This window comes from Leguminivora glycinivorella, chromosome Z, assembly GCF_023078275.1.
Source record: "Leguminivora glycinivorella isolate SPB_JAAS2020 chromosome Z, LegGlyc_1.1, whole genome shotgun sequence".
Classification (NCBI taxonomy): domain Eukaryota; kingdom Metazoa; phylum Arthropoda; class Insecta; order Lepidoptera; family Tortricidae; genus Leguminivora; species Leguminivora glycinivorella.
This window is the reverse complement of record NC_062998.1, coordinates 16,229,348-16,255,634: the sequence shown is the minus strand read 5'-3', so window position 1 is coordinate 16,255,634 and position 26,287 is coordinate 16,229,348. Positions and strand designations below refer to the sequence as shown.

Here is a 26,287-nt window from a genome sequence, read left to right as displayed (position 1 = left end):
ACGAAGCTTGCTGAGTGGCCTAATAGTACGGTACGAGAGTAAAAAGCTTAAATTTATCACTATTGTATACAATACTTTTTCTACGAGTCATCATCTTCATCATCAATGGACGGAAATATCATCATTCATGCAAGATGCAAGTTAAAATTAATGTTAATAGAGTCGTTCACCGTTGTATCAACATCGAATTACCTAGCAACCAATTGTTTGTAATACCCGTCTCTGATTGGCCGATAACGCGACAGATAAAAAAAAATGTGTTTCAGATGCAGGAAAATTTGCCAGGTATTTTTGAAATTATTACAGTTAACTAAAGTCAACTATAATGAGCTTATTATAATTGAGTCGGAACTGCCATAGAGTATCCAACACTGAAAAGTTAGCACTTATAGTTTAGTCTATGGTGTCTTAATTGACAGATTACAGTATTTACAGTCGACAAGTAGAAAAACACATATTTACTTCACTTTGGATAAAGGTAGCGTAATAATACGTAGTGTAAGATAAATCGATAGCTTATAAAATGAGTTATTTTATCAGTCCTCTTCGTATTATTGGTTTCGGGGACGGCCCGTATAATTCACATTCGGGTCGCATTCCCGGCATTATGCCCAGGTGACACGGGGTTTGTTTACGAGGCAGCTAGCGAGATAATACAACAGTGCCCTACCGCGGTGATATGCGCTAATGTGTTGCGACGAAAACTTTAACCAATGTACTAAACTGTAATGATAGTCACTCTTAGATAATTAATTTCCCGTCTTTTGCATCGGTTATTAATATTATCAGTACTGCTACTTGTTGTTTTAGCTAATATTACAATAATTAATCAGTAGGTATTCTGTTTTCAATTCCTTCTGCTTGTAATATAAGTTGTATATTGTTCTAATATTAAATGTTTGGCAGACGAGACACAGTTGCCACCTAGTATCGAGTAGGGGTACTGATAATTCACGCTAGAGATGGGCCGAATATTCGGTATTTTTCTATGTTCGTATTCGGCCGAATAATTCGGTGGCATTGCCGAATATTTACCGAATAAACAAAGTAAGTAAATAACGAAGATCTTACATATTTCATTGGATAATAAAGCTCCTATTTTAGTTGCATTCTAAGGAACTACGAGTACTAAAAAGAGATAATTACCTACCGTCAAAATATAAATACAATTGTTTAAAAAAAGTTAAAAAACCGTAGTTTAAGAGTTGAGAAGAGTTATAGTGGTTTTAACTAAGTTTTAGTTATCCACTAAATCATAAGAACGTATGTAGTAGAGATGGGCCGAATAAATATTCGGTATTCGGCATATTCGGCAAGTTTTTCAATGTTGGTATTCGGCCGAATAGTTCGGTTACATTGCCGAATATTTACCGAATAAACAAAGTAAATAAGTAGAGTAAGTTGTTTCGTAATTCATCGGATAATGACTTCTCACATACTCGTATTTCAGCATTGTAAGGAACTACCAAAGGGAGTTAAAGATGCGTTAAAATATAAATACAATAATTTTGTAAAAAAGTAAAAATAACATAGCTTAAGAAACAAAAACCAAAATTTCCTTATACACTAAATTATAGGAACATTAAGAGCCTTAGTAAGATACATGTACCCATTACCAATCATTGAGAAGTTTTTAAATCTAAGCCAGGTTTTAAAATACACAATATGGCGGAACCGAATATTCGGCTGAATGTTCGGTTCGGTAACAGCTGAACCGAATGTTCGGCCGAATATTCGTATTCGGTCCATCTCTAATTCAGGCTATTTGACGCGTGATTGACGCGTGATTGTCGCTAGATGTCACTTAACTATGCCTATACAAATAACCCGCATTTACTGATGTATGGAGTTACAACTCTTCCCTTACTTAGGGCCCATTTAGACGGTACGAGAACTCGCATACGAGTTTTATTATATTGCGGTATTTGATGGCTGTGCAAAATTGTATGTACCCTTAATAGCTCGCAATGTAACTAAAATCGCATGCGAGTTCACACGCCGTCTAAATCAGGTCTTATTCCTCTATTGTATCAGTGATTAAAAGGAGGTTCTCTGGATAACAGGAGGCGTGCACCGCGAAGGAGAGAACACACTGGACGTGTCGGCGGACCTGACGGAGCTGGGCCGCAGCCGCGCCGCGGTCGTCTGCAGCGGCGTTAAGTCTATCCTGGACATTGGGAAGACGCTTGAATACCTGGTCAGTGCCTGCTTTAGGGTTTCCCCAAACCTATCGACGCGGAATCAGCTCTAGTCGACCAAAAATTGCTCAGTATGAAGACACCTACGCGTCGTCGTCGCTGAATTGAACGCATCCCTACCGTAAGTACGCATGTATACTAACGAGCGATTTTTGGACGGCGAAAGCCTATTGCGCGTCGGTGTTTGGGAAGGCTCTTAGTGCGTTTTCACATTATCCGATCCGATATCTTTGATTTGATTTTTTCTTTTAAATCCTTCCTACTTCCAATATCGGATCGGATAATCTGAAAACGAACTTACCAATATAAATACTTTAAATAGATATGTGACGTTCCACGGTGAAAAGCACATTATGAACCAAACATTGCACACAGCGTCATGAATAATAGCGTCGCGATTAGTAACGCTCCAATAGGAGGTACTATTACCGTGAATACCGCCTGCCGATGTAAGGTCCAGTAGACCGTATATTAGAACTTATGTAATTTTGACGACTGAATGTAACCTAATGCTAATAGGCTAGTTTCCTACTAATAGTCAAATCAGCTTCTTTTTAAGAAATGTCAAAACGATTTGCGTCGTCACGGTCAATTCATTTACTTATATCTTTCTCTTTGACTTAGGTATTAAATAGAAATTATGTTTAACCATAACTACTGTCCATGGTTTTTTTTTTAATTACGGTGTGCTTTATTTGCACTGCATAACATATTTTATTTTAAATATCGGAAACTAGCCTATTAACTGTCTACTTGTAATTTTTACTAGATTCTTGCGTTTTATGGCATGTATGGATAGTAAATTCATGATGATGATGATGATGATGGATTATAAGTTCGATATCCGACATATAAATTATACTATAATACTATGTAGGCTTATGTTTAAAAAAGTTGTTGTATATTGTATACATCTATGTTCATCTGTCATGTCAATTGGTTGTCATAAAATTTTCTCTGTTATTATTTTAATATTTTTAGATTTATTTGATTAATTTTATGTAGAATATTATTTTTTGAATTGTGAAAAGTGGTATCAAGTAATTCGGTAAAATGAAATGTGCCGGCTGTCCCTTAAAAATTCGTCCGAACGAAGAAATGATTAATTGCAGTTCTAAATCCTGCAAACAGTGCTTCCACACAGCCTGCATACAATCACAGTGCCTATCAACACTCGACATCAAAAACTGGGTATGTCCGGACTGTTATGCAAAGAATAGGAAAGGCGGCGACAACACGCAAACCCCAGTTCGTTTCTCCCATGAAAATGTCACATTAAGGAACAAACCGAACTCACAAAGATCAGGTACTGGTCCAGTAGGTCGCGCCGCTACCAGTGTAGTCCCAAAAGTGGGCTCCGCTGCGACATCCGTCACTCCTACAACCACAGCCCCCACAGCCCCCGTCCCCGCTCCTGTCACAGCGACTCCAGCTACTATCCCGCTGAAACACGCTAATGATTTGCAATCCCTCTCATCAGAAATATCAAAATTCAGAGATAGCGCCCGGGAAACATGGGTTTCGCTCGAGGCTCGCTTAGATGCTATAAGTGATAAAATCTCAAAATATGACTCAGCATTGAAAGAACTAGAGGCTCTGAAAAATGAGAATATTGAATTAAAAGTGACAGTATCACATCTACAAAACCAGATAAATAGCCAAGCTCAACTGTTTCTGAGGAACGAGATTGAAGTAGTTGGTCTTGAGGAATACCCAGACGAAAACCCCTACCACCTGGCGTTAACAGCGGCGGCAAAACTCGGTGTACCCCTTCAAGATGCCGACTTAATGTACGTCTCACGGGCAGGTCCAAAACACCAAGACAATTATGGAAATGTAAAGCAGTTGCAGCGCCCTCTAGTGATGTCGTTCATTCGGCGTGTCAAACGGGATGAACTCCTAAACAAAGCCAGGGCTCGTAAAAAGCTAGATAGCAAAGATATAGTCGGGCAAGGGCCTGAAAGGGTAGTTTTCATAAATGAACGTTTAACATATGAAAACCGTCGGTTATTTCGGAATTCTAGAGATTTCGCACGTTCACATGAATTCAAACATATTTGGACCCGTAACGGAGCTATCTTTCTCAGAAAAAACGATGCGTCAGAAGGAAGCCCTGCGATTCGTATCCACAGTGATGAAGACCTCGGCAAGCTATCCTAAAAGGCGACGACAGACCGAAACGTTCCCCTACGACATGAATCGGATTTTACACTATTTCCAACCAATAATTAAATTAGTATTTAGTGTTTACTTACTATTATCATTCTTACTCTCTTTCGGATGCTGTCTATTACTTTTGCTTATTTTCTGTTTACTATCGTGGTCTCAAAGTAAGTACACCAACCCACACTTCACACTATATACACTTTATACACCTACACACTACACTATTCCACAAAACTCTCATTTTGAAGTTCTACGTCGTGCAAATGGTAATATTTTTCTAAATAATCTAATGGTCTCTCTGTTGACTTCCTATGTGGCTGTTTTCCGTATGTATTGCAAGATATCATACCTCCCAACCATGTACCCATGGCTACCTTAAACCTACTGCATGATATTGATAATACTTATAAGATTAACTGCCACACTTTGTCATACCCAGAACAGTGCTGCGAGGTAATGTCGAAATTTAAATTAAAAATATTAAGTCTGAATATCAGAAGTTTACAAAAGAATTTTAATACGTTTCTCGTTCTTTTGAAACGTACGGGCATAGATTTCGATGTGATAGTTTTATGTGAATGTTGGATTAATGTGCATTCCATTATCTATCAAATTCAAGGTTATTCATCTTTTAACACTACTAAATTCATAAATAAGTCTGGCGGAGTAGTCATATATGTCAATAATAAGTGGGCCCCAGTTAGTAAGGAGTTAAAAGTTGATGATGCTAACTGCTTACTCGTAGAAGTACCCAATGCCTTCCAGGTAGTGGGGGTGTACAGATCTCCGAGCTTCCATAACATCGATCCTTTCATTTCGTCCCTAGACTCCGCTCTTAATTCCATCTCTTCTTGCCCCTGCCTTGTTTTTGCCGGAGACCTAAACATAGACATACTAGATACGAGCAGTATTCATTCTAAGTCATCCGAATATCTTTGTTTGCTGGCAGAGCACGGTCTTCTTTCTTGCATACATACTGTGACTCATAAAAAATCGTGCCTTGATCATATTTTTATTTCGGGTAATTGTCAAGCTGAATCCGTCGTCTGTTCCACGGATCTAACTGACCACGACATCACTATGGTAGGTATCTCACCTAAAATACGAAAACAAATCCGTGCTGTCCGCACTAAGACTTACATTGATTTTACCTCAGTGAGATCGGAACTAAAATCTATTGACTGGAACCCAGTCTTACAAAGTTGCAACCTTGCCGATGCTGTTGAAATTTTTTCCACTAAAGTTTCTACCGCGGTAACAAATAACTCCAAAGTTATAAAATTGAGTCGGTCCAAACTCATCCTTCAACCATGGATGACCCCGGGTTGCTTAAATGTTCCAAGCTTAGAGATAAACTCCATATGGAATCCCGTAAAGACCCTTTTAATAAGTACAAATTGTTAGTATATACTCGCTACCGAAACTTTCATAGATCCCTTCTCAGAAAATTAAAGTCTGAATATGACAATCAAGAATTAGCCAAGCATAAAAACTGCCCTAAAAAGCTCTGGAACTCAATTAGACGTATCACACATAGCAATGCAACCTTTAAGTCCTCTGACGATCTCCTTAAAATGAAACCCACAATTTCCGAGTCCCTTGACGTATGTAACACGCATTTCTCAACAGTCGGCTCAAAACTAGCTGAGGTTATACTTCAGAAACTAAACACCAGTCAAGAAAACCTAGCGTCGAAAGTAGTCACTGCGAAAAATAATAGCTTCTCTGGCTCCTTTTGTATTGAACCTACTGACCCGAACGAAGTTCAAAGTCTTATAGACAGACTGGACATTAACAGTGCCGCTGGTCAAGATGGTGTTAGTAACTTACTTTTGAGATATATTGGTGATATTGTATCTCTCCCACTTTCGTCGATATTCAACCTTAGTTTCGCATCTGGCTCGTTCCCCCAGGATTGGAAAACTGCGGCAGTAGTTCCAGTACATAAAGGAGGGCCTACTAATACTCCGAACAATTACCGTCCGATCTCACTTCTTGGAGCTTATTCCAAAATACTCGAACGTCTGGTAAACAAGCGTCTTGTCAAATTCTTAGAAAAAAATCAACTCCTCTCCGACCGTCAATTTGGCTTTCGACAAGGGAAATCTACCGAGGAAGCTGTAAAAAAATTGACCGATACTGTCGTCTCACATCTTGATGACGGCAAAGGTTGTATAGGTATATTTCTCGATTTGGCGAAAGCTTTTGACACGGTGTCAATCCCAATACTACTAAGAAAACTGGAAGCCTTTGGGATCCGTGGCAAATCTTTGGATTGGTTTTCTAGCTATCTTACGGGTAGAAACCAGCACATAAGAATCAGTAACGTCGTGAGCTCTGTGAAACCTGTATCATTCGGCGTTCCTCAGGGCAGCATACTAGGACCTACATTATTTATTTCTTACATTAACGACATCATGTCCCTAAAGCTCAAAAACTGTGTTTTTTTCTGTTATGCCGATGACACAGCGTTGGTGTTTCATGCTGACTCGTGGCGAGATACTTATGAATTGGCTTCGGCAGGTTTGCAACAGCTATTTGTTTGGCTAAACCAAAATCTTTTAACTCTGAACGCTGACAAAACTAAATTCATAGGATTTCATAAAACAGCTGCATCATATCCTCCTTCCGCCTTTTCATGTCTTAAAATCCACAGCCACTCTTGCATAGCATCACCTAACTCTCATCTTTCCGTCTGTCCTTGTGCCACTATAAATAGAACCAGTTCACTCAGATATTTGGGCGTTATAATTGACGAAAACCTTAATTTTAAAAAACATATTTTAGTGACGGCTGGTAGGGTTCGCAAACTAATATATACCCTGAAAATCTTACGAGAGGTTGGGGATTTTCACCTGATTCGAATGATGTACTTGGCTCTATGCCAGACTGTTTTAAACTATTGCATACTCGCATGGGGTGGCTCAGTTAAGTCAACAATGATTACTTTAGAGCGAGCTCAAAGGGCTGTTTTGAAGGTATCTTTGGGATTGCCCCGCCGATTTTCTACTACAGAACTTTTCACAAAAGCACAGTACGTGTGTTAGCGTTCGTAGGTTATTCTTACTGCGTGCTTCCCTATATGTACACTCGATGGTCTGTCATGAGTCTGTTTCTGACAAATTAGCTTTGTCCCAAAAGAGAGTCTACCAAATCCAAATGAGATTCTCAGGTTTCCTCTTTCCGCATATATATAATAATTTAATAAAAAACTGCGATATAAGACACTGCAACCCATCTGAAGCAAAAAGGCATATCCAAAGGAAGCTATTCTCGTTGGATTATGTAGAAACAGAGAACATTCTAAAATGATTTTCTTTATTCACATACGCACACACACAAACACACACACACACACACACACACACACACACACACACACACACACACACACACACACACACACACACACACACACACACACACACACACACACACACACACACACACACACACACACACACACACACACAAACTGAGTACCTACAGAATATCTTCTTCTTATTTTTTTTTTTTTTAGTTATAGTAAACATATTTATGTTAATACTTTCGTTGTCCTAGCTATTACTTACTCTCTTGAGGTTCAGGTCCCCACGATACAGGCTGTGCCTAGTGTGGGGGCCATTGCATATGTTTCTTGATTATGTACTTCTTGAAAATAAATATTGTTATTGTTATTGTTATTTTATTGTTATTGTTATTATAACTAAGTTTCATAAAGGTTCTATATTTAATCCTTTAACAGGCTGGCAGGCTGTTATTCAAAATATTCTGCACTAGAAAAAAAAACCTGCAAAAAAATAACGTTACCTAGTGGTATATTTTGAGCCGTAAAATATAAAGAGTTAAAGTTAAATAATAACCTCTTCCAACGTCGAGCAGTATTTTATTGAGTAGGTAATCCAGGATAAAGCTTGCTAAAACCAGCTTACTACACTTCTCAGGAAACTCAAGGTGTGTGTGTATGCGCGTTTGGCGATTCCGACGCGTTTCCCGCGTTCTACACTCGTCGTTCGGGTCACCGGGCACCGCACCGCGCGCCGTCAGCCGCGCACGCGGCACGTCTCTTGGCTGCGGCGCGGACGCTGCGGCTTGCGTCCGGCACCGTCTTCGCAGTGCCCGTGCCGGAGGAACATGCTATGGATGGTAGAACACAACTGACATTAATTTTATATAATACTAGCTTTTGCCCGCGGCTTTGCTCGCGTTAGAAAGAGACAAAAATTAGCCTATGTCACTCTTGTAACTAAACCTCCGCTCACGCACTTATTTACTTACTTACTTGACTAATGTCGACGGTATGGCTAACCCCCCTTTAAATATACCCCGTAAATTTGGCCTTGTGATCGTCTAGTGTGAATATGTAGAACCCTTCGATGTGATCCGCGATAACCCAAATCCTTTAATGAGTATCAGCTGTATTTTTGACTAATATTTAATTTTTATTTATTTTTATTTTAAAGAAGAGTATAGGTTATTGTAGCATAATAATATAACGTAAATGGAAGAGTAATTTAACAGATTTGGGAATAGAAAGTTATATGTAATAAAATTAATGACCTAATGCAAAAAAATTTAGAATATTAATAGAAGTTAGTTAATGAAGCAAATATGAAATAAAAATAAAAAAATATTTTGGTAATCATCCGCTACGCCTTATTAGTGGTCCCGGCTTGGGCAAGGGCTTGCGATGCGGTATGGGACCCCTAACCCGACCAAACCACTTTATCGGGAACCTAAGCAAGTAAGCCTGAAGGGCTATCTATCTACGGACTAACCCCCTTTTTTTATTTTGTTTCTTTTCCCTAGCTAAACCCCCCTTTTTCCCAATACTGAGAATAGACCATAACTTCTCGACTATGGAGTTTAGAAATATAAGGAGCGAAAGCTTTAAGTATCAGAAGTGCACATATAAAAGAGAAGATAGGTGGCGCTGCAATAGCAGGGAGATAAGGGTTTGACAATCTCTTAGCCTTATCGGTAGTGACCCCGCCTACGGAACAAGAGGTCCCGGGTTCAAATCCTGATGAGATCTTTTTTATTTTTTTCTACTAATATTTTTTTCAATTTTTTTTATTTCTTTTATGTCCAAAAATATTTTGTTTTGTTACTACTTTTCGAAATTTCATTCTCAAGACTTACAACATTACCTAAGAATCCTAACATGGGGCAAACAATGTTAAAGGGCTTAAATTAACATTTGTCTGAATAAAACAATAAATAAACACAAATAAAAATACACAAAAAGACAATTAATGTATAAAAAAAAAAACAAAAAGCAAAAAGATCGCTGTCAGAATCGAACCCGAGAACATCTGCGTACGAAGCCAGCGCACTACCACGGGACTACGTCTTGACTTGCTCAGTCTGACGAAATCAGCCTAGAGAAAAGAACGTCTAATGTCATGTCACATCGCTGATCATTGAGCGAGACATGCGCTCCAAGCGGAGAGATTTGTAACTGCAATTACAAGGCCTCAGCCGGTCATTTTTGCGATTGTTGTACTTCGACAGATGTCCCTCCTTTATACTTCTATACTCCCTGTTCTCGACCTTTCTAATGTACGAAACGCCGACTAGTCGCTAACCTTTATGAAAACAAGTAAGTCTACTAACTCCTCTAAGCTTTTGACTTTCCATCAGTGGACGGCGCTCGCATGCCACTGGACCCTATAACAAACTAATCCTTTTGACTAGAAACTAAAGACAGATTGTTTCCCTAACCAACTTGATAGAATTAACCTTGAAAACCCAGTTAGCAACACTTAGCGTCCCGTCGCTACACCAAAATATCAGAAATTGCTACCACAATTATTAATTACACTCAGGTAAATTGAGTAATAAGAGATTTTTATGTTCAAAGTTTTAGCAAGCAGTTCAAGATAGTATACACTACATTTAAAGTCCATTTAAACCATATAAATACACATAGACCAATTATATTTTAGGACCAAGCGTAAAGAACCCTACTTTCATAGAAATAGTGTGTGACGCTACCCTAATCCTATCGTTTTCCCTACTCTAGCATACCTGAAACACAGACCATCACTTACCATAGATCTAATGTTCAGAATATGCACAAGTGTATCCCTATTATAAGCTGTACAGTTCAGCCAGCGAAGCTGAGATAGGCAACCTATAGGCTTGTGTTGGTTAGACCCCCCCCCCCATCCTTTGCCCGCAGGCAGAGAGTAGATCGCCCTATCCGTGTATATATCCGGTATTCTAGGACACACCAGTACCAGCCACATGGGAGACTCAGCTGCGATCAAACTTTACTTAGATATGGATCAATCACAACCGAAATCCCCAGCGACCAACGCCCACATGAACCAGAGCACTGAGTAAATAAATATATATATATATATATATATATATATATATATATATATATATATATATATATATATATATATATATATATATATAAATACTGCCGACTTCAGTGAGCAAGGATTACTCCTAATGTCTTTCGTCAATCGTGAAAGTCCTCACTTCCATCTAACAGTTGGACTCTTTGAGACCGGTGAGAAAGTACGCTTTTGTAAATATAAAAAAAGCGCCCAAGCCTCCACTTGGAACAAAAAGACTCTTAAACGCCTTATGTTTAACAGCCGCAAGGTATAAAGCGCTTAGCAGGACAACAGTCTGTCACAAACAATTATCTGGCTTATAACTTTCACAAAATAACCCCATAGAAAATTACTAAGTTCAATTTCACTAACCAACTAAAAAAACGAATGAAGTTTCCTTTATGTGCTATAATCTAAGCTTAGTTTTGCAAGAATTACTCCCTACAAAACCAAACACAGACTTATCTCCAAGCACCAGCCATACATCGACCCAGTCTTTGTATTGCCCGACGGCACTCATGAAACAAAGCACAGAAAACCTCACTATACACATCAATTTAAATGTAACACTACACTATAAATACAACACTAAAATAACCCCACAACTGACGGTAAAGCAATTCCACCACAGGTCTAAGTTCAACTGTACGACGATATTATCCCCGCACAATCAAACAGAGACACAATTTCAAAGTTTACAATCACTTAGAATAATTTCCAAGTAAAAACAAACAAAGAAACAATAGCAGAACAACTTCACTCACCAGTATAACACACGAAAGCCAGGGACACTGTTAGTCTTGTAGATATTTTAAGAATGACGCGCGTCGGCTCGCTCCGACCCTTTTATAGATTCTAATGGGACACAACTGGGACATAACTGGGACATACCTGGGTCATAACTGGGACATACTTGAGACATAATTGGGACTTGGGACATAATTGGGCCACAATTGGGACATAACTGGGACACAACTGGGACATACCTGGGACATAACTGGGACATAATTGGGACTTGGGACACAATTGGGACATAACTGAGACATAACTGGAACATATCTGGGACATAACTGGGATATACCTGGGACATAATTGGGACTCGGGACATAATTGGGACAAAACTGGGACATACCTGGGACATAATTGGGACTTGGGACATAATTGGGACACAATTGGGACATACCTGGGACATAATTGGGACTTGGGACATAATTGGGACACAACTGGGACATACCTGGGACATAATTGGGACTAGGGACATAATTGGGACACAACTGGGACATACCTGGGACATAATTGGGACTTGGGCCATAATTGGGACACAACTGGGACATACCTGGGACATAATTGGAACTTGGGACATAATTGGGACTCATATAAGAAAAAGATCATAAGTGCTTTGTTTACTAAGTCATATGCCCTACGCAATAAAGTTCACAATCAACGCACAGTTGTTTGCTTGTCAACAGGTGCAGATTGCACGTGTTTTAGAGAGAGACGGAGCTATTGATATTGATACCTATCTAGTTCAATAGTGGAGCGTTCCGTAAATCGATAAATATTATTTTGTGAAAGATTGTTTAAATCAATTTAGTAAGTAACTTCGCAATGAAAGATCACATTTGTTCCTAATTGTTACATTGAATGATATATTCAGGAAGTATAATAATCAATATTAGTCATTATTACCTCTCTGACTTGTAATTGGAACCAAGACGCAATATCGGAACGCCATTCGTCTGACAGATCAGATTGTTAGTGTCAACAATCCATCCATGTGAATATAATTTGTAAATAAGCTTTTTCCAATATGTTGTGCATCGAATAATAGTGAATTTTATGAGTGATGACGTAACTAAACATGTGATTAACCATCACAGATATTATTTGCTAAAATATTCAATAAAATGCCGAAGGAAATATGCGCCAAAAAGTTGGTCAAGGAAAAGTTGATTCGCCGCAAGTTTTATATGTAATAACGAGTCCATTTCCTCGTCATTGACGCTTGTTCTGTTACACTCTCCATCCCTTAAACTATCTCTACATAAAAAATCACGACAATTCGTCGCTCCGTTTTGCCGCGAAGAACGGACAAACAAACAGACACACACACTTTCCCATTTATAATATTAGTAGGTAGACCGGGGACAATAGAAACACGTTACGGTTGAAACAAGTCAAATTTCTCGAAAACTACAATACCTACGTGGAATACGCAATACTCACGATACGAGGTCGACCATTTTGCAAGTTTGAACCAATAACGATCGGGCACGCGAGTGACGTGGCAGTGACAGGGAGCCGATGAAAATTATCGACCAAAAAAGTAACTATTGGTGCTTTCGTATATTTTTGTCTAATTTTGTGTACCCGTGTAGTATGAAAATTTTAATTTGCTAAGTGATATGAGTGTGGATTCTATAATATTTTAAGTGCCATGAAACAGTGATGGATTGTCATTAATTGGTAAATAATTGACTTTGAAATCAAACATGTGTTGTGGTGACAATAGAAACAACGTCCTTGTGGACGATTGAAACGTTTCAAATGTCCCTGTGTTTTAATCGTCCCCACAAGTAACCAACTATCAATGCAATCGGGTTATGTTTTTTGTAAGTATAACAGCGTGCAAATTCCACGAATGAAAGGAGCAATATCTACGTTTAACTCTGGCCTGAAAACAGAAGAATGTGACCAACAGATCTTCAAAAATGTCTACATACACTGCACACCGTTGTTCTACGGACTGGTTATGATTGAAACAAGGTTATAATTGAAACACCCACTTTTGTATGAAACACATTAATATTTTTTTATGACTATTCCATAGAATTATATCTTACTGTTTCATAATAACCAAAATGTTAAATTTATATGTAAGAAGTTACCGAAACAAAGAAGATTAAAAGTCAAGTATTTATTTTTTTACATACGTTTCTTATGTCAAGATATTGAAAGAATCTTCAGGCGCTGATATTTATTGTATAGTGTCTTCTACAAAAGTGATCTTTTGGTGGTCTGTTTTTGTAACACGGCAGTCCTTAATAAAGATATGAATAAAAACATTTCTTTATTTTTCCCAAATTTATAAGCGGTGTTTCAAATGACCTCGCATAGTGTTTCAATTGACAACCATATGGGGTCAATTGAACCACTCTCCCGCTTCCTCTTCAATTTCATAATACAAGATAACCATGGGCAACATACCTTTAAAACTAATTTTGTTTAAAAGTCAAATAAATTTCCTTCTTAAAAATAACTTTCTTATTTTCCTATTCAAATTAAAATGCTACAAGCGATTAAGTATAAATTGTTTCAGATGTCCCCGGTCTACCGTAGTATGGATTGGTTACACTAACTGTCACCGAGTCACTCACACAACACGGTTATTTATGCGGCGCTACGTCTCGCGTTCACCGTTCAGTGTGCGTAACCGAATGCACAAACGCTCATGACACGCTCACGATAATATCTCTTTCGTAGCTATCTATCTCTATCGCTCTTGCGTATTGGTGCGACAGACCCAGACTACATTTCTGCGGCGTTTCGGTGGCGTTTCGCGTCGCAGAAATATGCCATTCGGCTACGGGGCCAGCACCGTATTTGCCGTGTCGGTGCAAAAGGAAAGGAACATGCTATATACACCGTGTTTTTTTTCCGTTAAATTCGACTCTCAATTAGGTTCATTATCAGAAACCACCCTGTATATCGCTTTTCACTAAATTCGAAAAAAAAATTCTTTTCCGTCATACATAATAAATGAATTAATTATTGTAAGAAAACCTTAATCATCATCAAAAGTTAGTGCAACAAAATCATCATAACATTTTTTAAGTTAGTGTCAAGTGTTTGGCGGCAAATGTCAAAACAAATAACATAATGAGGTGGTAAGGGCTACCACACACGTGTTCAGTAATTAAATTTAATAATCTAAGAGTTATGCTTATGGCGCTAGTTTCTTAATGTGGTTAGATAAAGGACAGTTTGATAGTCAATATCTTGCTATTACGGGTCAATATTTTAAATGCGACATCAAATCATCACTTGTAACTGTTATAAATGTACCTTTTTCTGATACCTAATAGTAAATAAAAATATTAATCATCATTATATATTACTGCTGAATTAATTTTTCTTAATTAATGTAGTACAGGCCTTACAATAAAATATGTGATTTATAACTATAAAAATCACTTTATTTGCAATACCGTAACCAACACTTGCTTTTCAACATCGTTAATTTTATAAATATAATACTTGCTCGTGAATAGCGTTTATTTTTGATCAGTTTAATTTACAGCTTACTTGTAACCTCATTGTTCATGAGCGACGGTAGTTGCTTACGATCAGGCGATCCGTCTAATTATTGTCTACTATGACGCCTATGACACAAAAAAAATATCACGGGCCAGACGGCGTATCCATATTACTGTTTCTACTTGACATCCCGCAGTGTGGCATCCAAATCCCCGATCACTGCTGATAACTGAAATAAGTGCTACATACTGGATGCACTGTTTTGTTTATACATCGTTAATCAAGTTTTAAAATCAATTAATTCTGCTTATCATCATCTTCCTCCGAAAATATTGTGGTAGGTAGTTGAAATGTCCAATGGAATATACACTTTTACCTTTCAAGTTTTTGTGATCTAGTGACAATGTGATCTAGTGAGATGATTATTAATCCTGCTCGGCCTATCGACGTACTGCCACTGAAAATACATATACGGGTATGTCCTTTCTGCGGCAGTAGTTCGGCTGTTGACCTAGTGTCAGCGAATGGGTTATTTATTAATTTAGCGAGCTTGAAAGTATTTATGAAAAACATAGCTATAAGTAATTACTATAATGTGAACCCACGATAAGCTTGCAACGATTGCGATAGCCTCACCGGTGCAACTGTTATTTTAGACGTCATACTTCGATAAAAATGATGACGTGTACATGGTCCATTTTTTTTCAAACTTGTCCACCCCACTTTTTTTTGATTTGTAAATTTTTATGTGTTTTTCACTCAGAATCGCGAGCTCTTTCAATCCTAATAGGAGAAAAAAAGTGTCCCAAGGTTTTTTTCCCATTCCGTTACCATTTTTTCATACGTTTTGTTTGGCGGTAATGGAATGGAAGGTTCGAAAAAATGTATGGAAATCTTGGGACATTTTTTTTCTCCTATCAGGGTCGAAAGAGCTCTCGAATCTGAGTATGAATCGCATAAAAAATACCCATGTTACAAAAAAAGTGGGATGGACAACTTTGAAAAAAAATGCCCCCAAAATGTCAATTTTGGTCATTGAAATAGTGACCTTGACATTTAAAACAATAGATTAAAATTCCCACGCACGGATCCGTGTCTAAGCATACGAGGGGTTGACGTTGACGTTTACTTAACCCTTACAGAAGGGCTATCAAAATTGTTGCAAACTTATTGTGGGTTGACTTTAGCGTTCCTACATCACGATGTACCTACATTTTATGATTTTAAGTTACTACATCATTTTTTACAGAATCTGCCATAAATGAAGCAATCAACCTCGCTCTACAAGAAGCCAAAAGAAAAGGCATACATGGAAAGGAAGTGACCCCTTACATTTTAGCTGCCGTCGCAGAAGCAACAGGGGGCAAGTCTCTCGACACCAGTATCCTTTATTTTCTTTATTTGTTTCATAACTTTCATATTTATGGGAAATTACCAAAAAAAATTATTGTTTTTTAAGTTCCTCAGAAAATATAACCACAGCTCTTTGCATACAATTTTGGGACGCCGCACCGTAGACATATGTCTTAGTGCGTTTTTAACCGACTTCAAAAAAGGAGGAGGTTCTCAATTCGACTGATTTTTTTTTTGTATGTATGTTACTCGATATCTCCGAGAATCGTGGACCGATTTTCAAAATTTTTTTTTTGATCGAACGGGTATAACCCCGCGATGGTCCCATTGGCACCAAGTCGGGGTCTGATGATGGGATCTTGGAGAAATCGAGGGAACTCTTCAAATGTTATAGGCACATGTAATGTTTTTAGTGTATTTTTCAAACCAGCATTTACGCCTGATGGTAATAATTTTATGTGGCTGAGCTGATGATGGAAGGTCAACTCCTCAATGGTTAGGAGTTAAAGGATAATTCTTTCACTACTGTACATATATTCGGACTGATACATATAATATCACTAGGAACCACTAAAAATCAACAAATAAATTAACTTTTTAACAAAAAATAAAACCGCCTTCAAAAAAAGCGTGTTACAAAATACGGAGAAACTAAAAAGCCAAAAATAATAAACCTTCGAATTCAGATTTCTTATCGGATCTAAACATCAAATAAACATAATCTAAACATCCAAATTATAAACAAATCAATTATTTTTGGAGTCGGGGCCAGCCTGCGTATGGTTGGGTGGGGCAAACAGGAAATAGCATGGCGATGAACAGGTCTGGTACCGACTACAAAAATAATTGATTTGTTTATAATTTGGATGTTTAAATTATTGCAATCCGATAAGAAATCTGAATTCGAAGGTTTATTATTTTTTGCTTTTTAGTTTCTCCGTATTTTGTAACACGCTTTTTTTGAAGGCGGTTTTATTTTTTGTTAAAAAGTTATTACATTATCCGGTCCGATATCGGATGTCGGAAGGATTTCAAAGGCAAAAATTAAAGATGGCGGCTTAAATGTATGGGATATCGGTCCTACATCCGATATCGGATCGAATAATGTGAAAACGCACGCAATAGGTATGTAAAAATACAACCCTCTCCTTGCGCAAATTTCAGATAAGTAATTAGACTAATTAGGTTTTTGTACTTAGGTACATATATTTTAATGTAGGTCATAATAAAATAAGCGGAAGAAGAATATTAAACATTTTTAATTAGACTCAGGCTGGCTTATAGCCTCGTAAATTAAACGTTAAAATAGAACGCCAACGACCTTAAAATGATAGTAGTGAAGCTAATTGCCACAATCTCTTTCCTTAACGACTCACAGACATGGCCCTCATAAAGAACAACGCCAAAGTTGGCGCCGATATTGCCGTAGAGTTTAACAAACTCAAGAACGTCGACAATTCAGCGAACAAGTTCAACATTGGATACTCGAGGGATGTAGATAAGTCGACCGGCTCTCGATCGTTCCACACGTCGTGTAGGTCGCTTGCATCGTCCAATGACGTCGTTGAGTCCGACCCTGTACTAGTCATCGGCGGGGCCAACGTAGACAGGACCTACAGAGTAGCAGAAGATCACATCAAGGTTAGTGACTGCTACTAATATTATATTAAGTGGTCAATTTTAATTTAACCGACAGTATTCCGTGTAAATTGTATGCTCAATAAACACTGTTACTCATCAGTGCCTTTAATGTTAGCAGCTTTTGTTAATTAGGGCCTTAATGTCTTATCAAATGGGTGTATTCTACTCGTCGATTTTAATCTGTCAATTAGGACACCACAGGTTAAACTAATATAAGTGCTGACGTTTCAGTGTTGGATAGTCTTTGACACTTAATTAACTATAATATTTCATTATAGTTCACTTTACTGTAATAATTTCAAAAATAGAACTTCATACAAGTTCTATACTAATTTACGATACCTGGAAAAAAAATCTGCATCTGAAACCCATTTTTTTTGTATCTATCGCGTTATCGACCAATCAGAGACAGAATTATTACAAACAATTGTTTGCCAGGAAATACGATGTTGATACAACGGTGAACGACGCTATTAACATTAATTTTAACTTAAATGATGATATTGTTCGTCCATTGATGGTGACGATGATGACTCATAGAAAAAGTATTGTATATAGTAGTGATGTAATTAAGCTTTTCACTCTCGTGCCGTACAAAACATGGTACTCGACTGAAAAACTCGTATTATGTCACGATTGTATAAAATACTATAGTAACGTAGATAACGTTGAAATTGAATATTAACTCGGCCGTTCGTAAACGTTTTTCGCTTTACAGCGTTATAATGAATTAATGATAGTCTATTTATTATAATACAGATCACATGATCTCGAGTCGTAATCAAGATTAAATATACCTACCTACGATAGACCAATGGTTACACACAAATAGTTTCGACATTCTGTTTCAATAAACGTACAAACAACTCCTAAATATGCTAACATATTAAAAGTTACTATTTCAAAAGGGTAAAATTATACCGGTTTGAAATAATTTTCGGAACAATAATTTTCAATGGTTTGGTTTGCCAAAACGAAGCGTGAGGCGGTGTTTCATTTAGGTACGCCATACATTCTGATAACACCTACCATTTTCCTTATTCCCTGTTACTGGCGTAGATGTACTTATTGATCAACATTAACCAGCGGCTGCACGTTTGGTTATTCGACGAATATTCGTGCCGGCGTCTCTTTCGCATGGATATCGAAAGAAATCCATTTTTTACTTTACTTTACTTTAACCTCTACCAGTTGGTGTGATGAAAAAGATTTCCCATTAAAACAGGTCTTAGACCTTAAACTTTCGAATGAATTCCTTAGGCCTTAAACTTTCGAATGAATTCCATCTTCTTAATAGTCCCGGGTGACCGTAGGTATATGTATGAATATAAGGTAACGGCGGCTATCAACGCGGGTATCGAAATCGACGTCCATTACCGCCGCATTTGCAAATACGCATTTTACAGGCAAACCGACCAATTTCTTAAAAAAAGTTACTCACACAAAGGAAGCCTGTTTAGTTGACTAACGCACATGTAGGCGATAGAGAGTGTGAATGAAAGAAGACGCTCGCTATTTGACAGTTTTTGCCACGGGGCCGCGAGAAGAGGTTGTGTCATACTGACGTGTGACGCTAAACCTAAGTGAACTCCAATCTCATTTAGTAGTTTACGTAATAATTATGGCAAACAGGTGAATGTTATGCATTTCAAATTATTGTTTATAGTTTTCTACATGACTTCTGAGTACTTTTTACGTATTGTTTAGCCTGGAAATGTGTTTAAAGTGGAAATTAAAAGACAGCGGTGAAAGGCGCCATTTCGTGAGTAGATTCTATTACTGTGGTATACCACGGTAATAGTTAAAGTAGTGATATTAGTTCTTTTTGCTTTATTTTAAGTATATGTGATCAGTTATATAATGTCTTACAGTTGTTTCAATCTTGATCTATTCACGCTATCAAAGAACTATTTACGCGGTATGAAAATTATTCAACAAAACCTTAATTTTTAGCAAAAACTTCATGACTGATTTCGTAGTTTCTATGAAAACCGTTAATTTGTCAATTTTTTTAAACATTGACATAAAGTCTGATGCTTACTTACCAGTTATGTAAACTTGGTTTTAATATAAGGTTGCAATATTTTATTTTGATTTGTAATGAAAATAGCATCTGTATGACTTTGTTTTTATGGGTCGGAATTAGATTTTATAATACTCCAATTTATGCCTATTACCGATGGTACGATCAGATAACCCTCGGTAATAGAATATATAAGAATCTATTACCGATCCATGCAATATTTGTTTGGGTCGGTAATGGGTTCCTATAGAAGTATCTATTACCGAGCGACATATTAGTCTTGTATCAAAATATGACATTTAGTGTACCGTAAGTACAGATTTCTTAGGTGAAACTGAGTCTTCTGTGGGTATTCATAAAGGAGGATAGTATAGGTATATGTATTTGTCATAATTTGTATATTCAACCATCGGTATTAAGCTCCGAATTTTGAGATGGGTTTCTATTTACCGATGGCAGAAAAACACTGTCATTCATACCCTCGGTAATGAAATCTCAATTCGCGTTAATAGAACTGCAACCTGTTCATTACCACGGTAATAGAAAATTTAGGTATGTTGGCTTCAATAATCATTTTATGACATATAATAAACTAAAATGATCCTAAAACTCTTCAAAACTAATAGTTCAATAAATACTCTTCCATAAAAAAAATATTTGTGGTCGTTAATGAGCTTTGATACCCTTAATTTTTTGGTATCTTTTGAAATCTGCCTTAAGTACCACGTTAATAGGCGCCATTACCTTATGTTGTATTCTGTTATTCGGTCAGTGAGGGCAGCTACGAGATCCCATGCTGCTACGCGAATGACCTTCCCTCGATTTCATATTAAGTATAAAAACTGCAGTTATGTGGCGTATCAAGCATGCTTCATCTGCAAAACGACCAATTCCTGTTGATATTTCAGATGAAAACGTCGTTATTGTAATTTAAGCATAAGGGCCCTTTTATAATGGAAAGTCACAAATAATAAAGTTTTCATCTCACATAGCAGAAATGACTTCTGCGGAGTACCTATGAAAACAGGGAAATTGCGCCTTATTTTCTCTTCGGCTTTTATGCATAAACTCAAATTTAAATAACAAACTAGACGAGATTGCCTTTGGCTATGTTTACGTTTTCTCTTCAATGTCAAAGGCATCTCATAACACAAAGGTTTTATAGAACGTACCAGTGCACATTTCTTTTTTAAAAGCGAAAGCGGTTTAGTGCTATACCAGGAATTGGATAAAAACGCAGGTTAGTGGATGAGGAAACCGAATAACCAATATACTCGTACAAGCTGTATTTTAATAGGTCAGTGAAGCAGCTACCAGATTCCCTGCTGCTTCGTGAAAACGGTCTAGATTATAAGACTTTCCCTAAATTTTATCCCTCGAAATGTAATGAGTGCGAGAAACAGGTCTCTTTCAACTGGCTTTTTATAACGCCCTACTATCTTATTCCTATTCAGGATCAATAACAGCTTCTATGGGTCCAAAACGAAATTCCGGCTAGAACGGGCAAAAATCTAAGAGTAACTATTGCTACTGGATACAATATTATAATCCTGGCTAGGAATGGGACCATAATCAAGGATCGTAATAATAAAACAAGGTTGTTTAACAAATTGTTTATTAATGCATTTATTATGATAGTATTTAGCTCTCAGTCGCCTAGCGCGTACCTTCGGAAAGTTGGAACAACCCTACTGTACAACTTAACAAAGAACAAGCATCATCGCCTGGAAACTATTCACAGTCTGTCGTCACAATATGTAGCTGGATTCTCACGTAGATATATTTAATTACACACGTTATTCTGCACTGTAAAACTAGTTCTTTCATTGATTTCAGGTCGATTATTGTTCAGAAACAAAACTAATATTTAACTAATAGGACAGGTTTTATATAGCTAAAGCTAATTGATGTGGTGGTCATGGAACAGGTGGAGTATTGGAAACAAGAAAGCAGTAGAGCAAATGTCTAAAACAATTGACAGGTAGGTAGGCATCGCGGCTGGCCGTCGCCACGCCGCTGTGCGGGAAGGGCACTTCAAAGACGAATCGTCACATGTTCAACAGATTTCTCAATGAAAATAACATCAATTATACGATTCTATAAGCCAAGGCACATGTCATTATACCGTTTTTTTGGAAGAGATGTAGGATTTAGATTGGATCCTAGCTACAAATTATTCAACTTTCCGAATATACAATTTATAATAAGATTGGTTGGTACATTCATATGACACCAATATTAAAAAACTATGTTTCTGCCCAAATTCACAAAATACTATTCTCTAAGCAAACATAATACATAATTTCGTAATAATTATTAGGTACCATATAATGTATATCTATAAAGTTATTTCATAGGTAGACACAAACAAGTGCGTTTTCGACGCGAAGTAGTACCGTCCGGCGCGCTAAGGCCACCGAGGCGAGGCGCAGGCGCAAGTCTGCCGGCTCTGGTACCTACACCTGGTTCTCGCTCCTGCATATTGCAACACGTTTCATATAAGGTACAGATTTTCAAACCACATTGTTTAACATTTAATTCTGACACAGCCTTATTTAACATACCTACTCGAAATCACGTCCTTTCGCAAGACATTGTACTCTTTTCAAAAGCCATAGTTCAGAAATGTAGATATAATTTTAATTATGTACGTGGGGGTTCAGCCCTTCAAAAATGTGTAAGTTTGTAGGTTTTATTATGATGTACATCGTACGAAACGTTCAAATTCTTCTGCCATAAAAAAAGATGGTAAATGTTCTTTCAACATTTTAAAAGCATAATCGTAGGCACTACATCTTTTAAGCTCATATCAGTACTATTTTCAACCTGTCCATGCACATTTACTCGCATACTACGCATGTACAAATTGTGATAATTTATTTACATAAATAGAGTCCGGGATGTGCGGCGCGCGCGCTGGCCCGCTCTCCCGACCTGCTGTAAGTAAGCTCTCGTCATTACATCTAAATAGGTTCGTCATGCAAACGCACATGGCTACGTTAAATACGCATGGAGAGCGCCCGGACACATTTAGCGGCGCAATTTTTAAAAATGAGGTTATTAACTACATTTTATAAGTCTTTCGTGAATAGATATTCCAAACATAAAACGTTACCCGATTCCGGTCTTTAAATTAATCTCGGTATTGTTAAAAAAAAAAGTGAAGCGTGTCAGTCAGGTTGATGTTGAATTGTCGGTGTGTGTGTGAAGTGGATGGCCGAGCGCCGACCGTGCGCGTGCGCGGGCGCGTCCTACGGCAAGCGTGCGGTCCGGCCGCTGCGTGCTGCTAGAGTCTACGCGGCCCAGGACGCAGTACGGTTATTCGTGCATCATAATATTCATTTTGTAACATTCCACTAAGGACTCTAGAAACATTATTGTCTATGTAGTAGAAAATTTGCTAATTGTTTCGTATTTTGTTATTAGTTTGTTCGTTGAAAATCTCCTTGTGGACTCGATACATTAATATTTTGGTGGTAAAGCTGAGATATCAAGGTACCGAATCTATGTAATCCATGCAAATGTCTTACATGTTTATTATATGATATATTAAAATAATATGATATTCACTTAATTACAAGAAAGTAATGTGACAAAATTCTACATAATAGATACAAATACCCAAAAGTTCACCTATTGCTAAACACAATATTTTTTCAGTACGTAGTTAAACTATATTTCTTCGCTTGTGAGTTGTGTTATGCGTAGGTGTTAACGCCTGATGTGCGCTCTTCTGATCGCCCTTATTTTGTCTGCGGTTTTATGATTCAGACGGTAAATTAACCATTATTATTGAATGTTGACGCATTATTAACTACTTATATTTTTCATTAAAATCTTAAAACACAAGTATCCAAGTAGGTACATATATTACATTAACAAAAGTATAACTGCCAAGCATAAATATAGGAACTAAACACAAGCTTTGCTCGTGGGTTCAAACTCACCAATATTATATATAAGATATACTACTGTCATTCCACACTTGTCTTTATCTGTCCGCTCACAAGTTTCACAACGCCCTTCTTCCGAAACACTTCACTGGCGGAGTGTCATCATTAGTCTGGATTTTAGCTACCACTATAAACTTGCAAAAGTTACTGAAAATATCGGCACTCGACATAAAAAGAACAAGAGAGCGATTAGAAGTGGATTCGGGCGCGTCGGCGAGTGCATGTAGCGATCACAGCTCGAACTCGGAGCGGGTGTGGCGGCGCATGTCGAGCCGCACGCGGGCGCCGGAGCGGCGCGCGCGCGGGCCCGCCGCCGCGTGCGCCGCCAGCAGCTCCGCCTCGCACCCGCTCGCCGGAAACGAGCGCCAGCGCCGCCCGAACAGCCGCTCCAGGTAACATCTTAGTCAGATCCGGGTCGCCGCACTGTCTGCCGCCAACGGTCTGTACTCTTCGCGTGCCAACTCCCGCATCTCACAATTGTTGTTCCCGTTTATAGTTTTGGACGCCAGCGGATCGTCGAGCGTGCCGCGCCGCGAACACGTGTCCGACAGGCGCCCGAGCAGCGCGTCGCGTTCGCCTGCGCGCTCTGGACTCCCGCCGTGCGCCCGCACGCCACCGTTCGCATTCACGGCGTTCACTATCACCGTCTGTGACAACGGCCCGCCGTGAATCGGACTACCATCTAGTAGTTCACCGGCTCCGAGCTCGCTTCGAATAAGTCTAATTTTTTGAATCATTTCTTTTATTTCGTATCGTAAAATTCCGAGAAAACATAACTTCAAAAACGCGATCACACAATAACCTAGCACAAACAACGCGTCTGCAGTTCGGCGAGTCCAATTCTGTAAGCGGTCTGCGCACGCCGCAGTGTGCGGGACGCAGTGGGCGGGCGTGAAGGTGGCGAGCGCCGTGCTGGACGTGGCGGCGAACAGGGCCGGCGTGGTGGCGGGCGTGTGCGCCGGCATGCGGCAGCAGCTCGCGGGCAGAGATGTGCGGTTTAGGTGCGCGAAGTCGGCCGGTCCGGTCACCCCGCAACAGCGCTGTTCTCTTTGGAGGCGATCCCAGGCTTCAGTAAATTCCGCATCCGTTTCGTAATCTCTTAGCAACCGCAACTTTAGTTGGGGACGCAGTTCTCGACAGACTCGCTCAAATCGGAAAGCCCAGTAAACACCGATGGCTGCATCACCGACGAGTAGTGCTAGAAGAGCAAACCAATATGCGTTAAGCAATCGCTCAGAGAGACGAAGCGCCGCGACACACCCGAGCATCTGCAGCAGACCCGTTTGCACAGGTAACGCCGCATAACCATACAGAAAACCTGGTTGTGCGGCGTTAAGGCCGGGGACTAGAGCACGGCGGTAGTCTGCGAGAGCGCGCCCAGCGGCCGCACAGAAGGCCAACGAACCCAGGAGCAGCGCGCCGTTGCACGCATATATCCAGATGCGGTAATAGCGCATGGCGCGATGCGCGGAAGGGTGGGCGGGGTGCGCGGGGTGCGCGGGGCGCGCGGGCGGCGGCAGCGTCATGGTGGCGGACGCCGCGTCATCCTGCCGCCCGCCGCGCCCGCGCCGCCGCCACGCGCCGCGCCCCACGCCTCTGAAACATGATGAACTTCATTACATTCTGCCCTTTCAGCCGTCTTCACAATTCGAGTAGATGCAGGCCCCCTGCCACCCCCTGCTGATCAAACGATTTTACTTAGGTACTGCAGCAGAGTGCGGATTCACATTTACACCTCATGACTAAAGATAAAGATTTTATGATGGTCCTCGTAAGTCCCAGGCCATTTTTTTCCGATTTCAATTCGGAACTTTCTTTTCTTTTTATATTTATGAGTTCAAAACTTGAATTTAATTTGTACTTGTACAAGTGCGCGGGGACTTAGGACTCTGGAGGTTAACACGGGGTGAATGACTATCCCTAACAATAGTTACACAAGGGCGCTAAATTGTTAGACTTACTCGTATTCATAAATCGAACTAGGTAAATAGAAAGAATGAACAACCCATTCGGTGGAATGCATGTCGGTTAAAGAAACACATTTGATCCACATTTGTTTACAACACTACGTAAAGCCTGGACAGAAGTATATGACTTTCAGCAAGAGGGCGCTGTTATTCTGATGTATGTGGTAACAGTTCAGTTCGTTCAGTATAACTAGTATGAAAATGGTACATTACATCAGAGGCCGGGAAAATGAGGATTTCCGGCCAAGTGGGTATATACGGCCGAGCGAGCGTGCGAGCGAGGCCGGATAGGGATACGAGGCCGGGAATCCGTTTTCACGCCGAGGCATGTATAGTGCTTTTCTCAAACATACAATGAAATAAAACAAAAATGCTC

General features: G+C 39.0%; 2 protein-coding genes across 7 annotated transcripts in view; one reads left to right on the top strand and one right to left on the bottom strand.

Annotated features, from left to right (window-relative positions):
* The window catches only part of LOC125240868 (pseudouridine-5'-phosphate glycosidase), a 197,260-nt gene that overhangs the window by 31,000 nt on the left and 139,973 nt on the right, over positions 1-26,287 (top strand). For all 4 annotated transcript variants that reach the window (XM_048149014.1, XM_048149012.1, XM_048149013.1 and 1 more), the window contains exons 4-7: positions 2,064-2,197; positions 8,309-8,510; positions 16,224-16,355; positions 17,706-17,968. In XM_048149014.1, the coding sequence (XP_048004971.1) occupies positions 2,064-2,197; positions 8,309-8,510; positions 16,224-16,355; positions 17,706-17,968 (731 nt within the window). The remainder of the gene's footprint in view (positions 1-2,063; positions 2,198-8,308; positions 8,511-16,223; positions 16,356-17,705; positions 17,969-26,287) is intronic.
* LOC125240869 (CD82 antigen-like) overlaps positions 21,597-26,287 on the bottom strand; it is a 106,045-nt gene continuing 101,354 nt past the window's right edge. For all 3 annotated transcript variants that reach the window (XM_048149018.1, XM_048149017.1, XM_048149019.1), the window contains one exon: positions 21,597-25,540. In XM_048149018.1, coding sequence (XP_048004975.1) covers positions 24,349-25,470 — 1,122 coding nt within the window. In that variant the 5' untranslated portion in view covers positions 25,471-25,540 and the 3' untranslated portion in view covers positions 21,597-24,348. The remainder of the gene's footprint in view (positions 25,541-26,287) is intronic.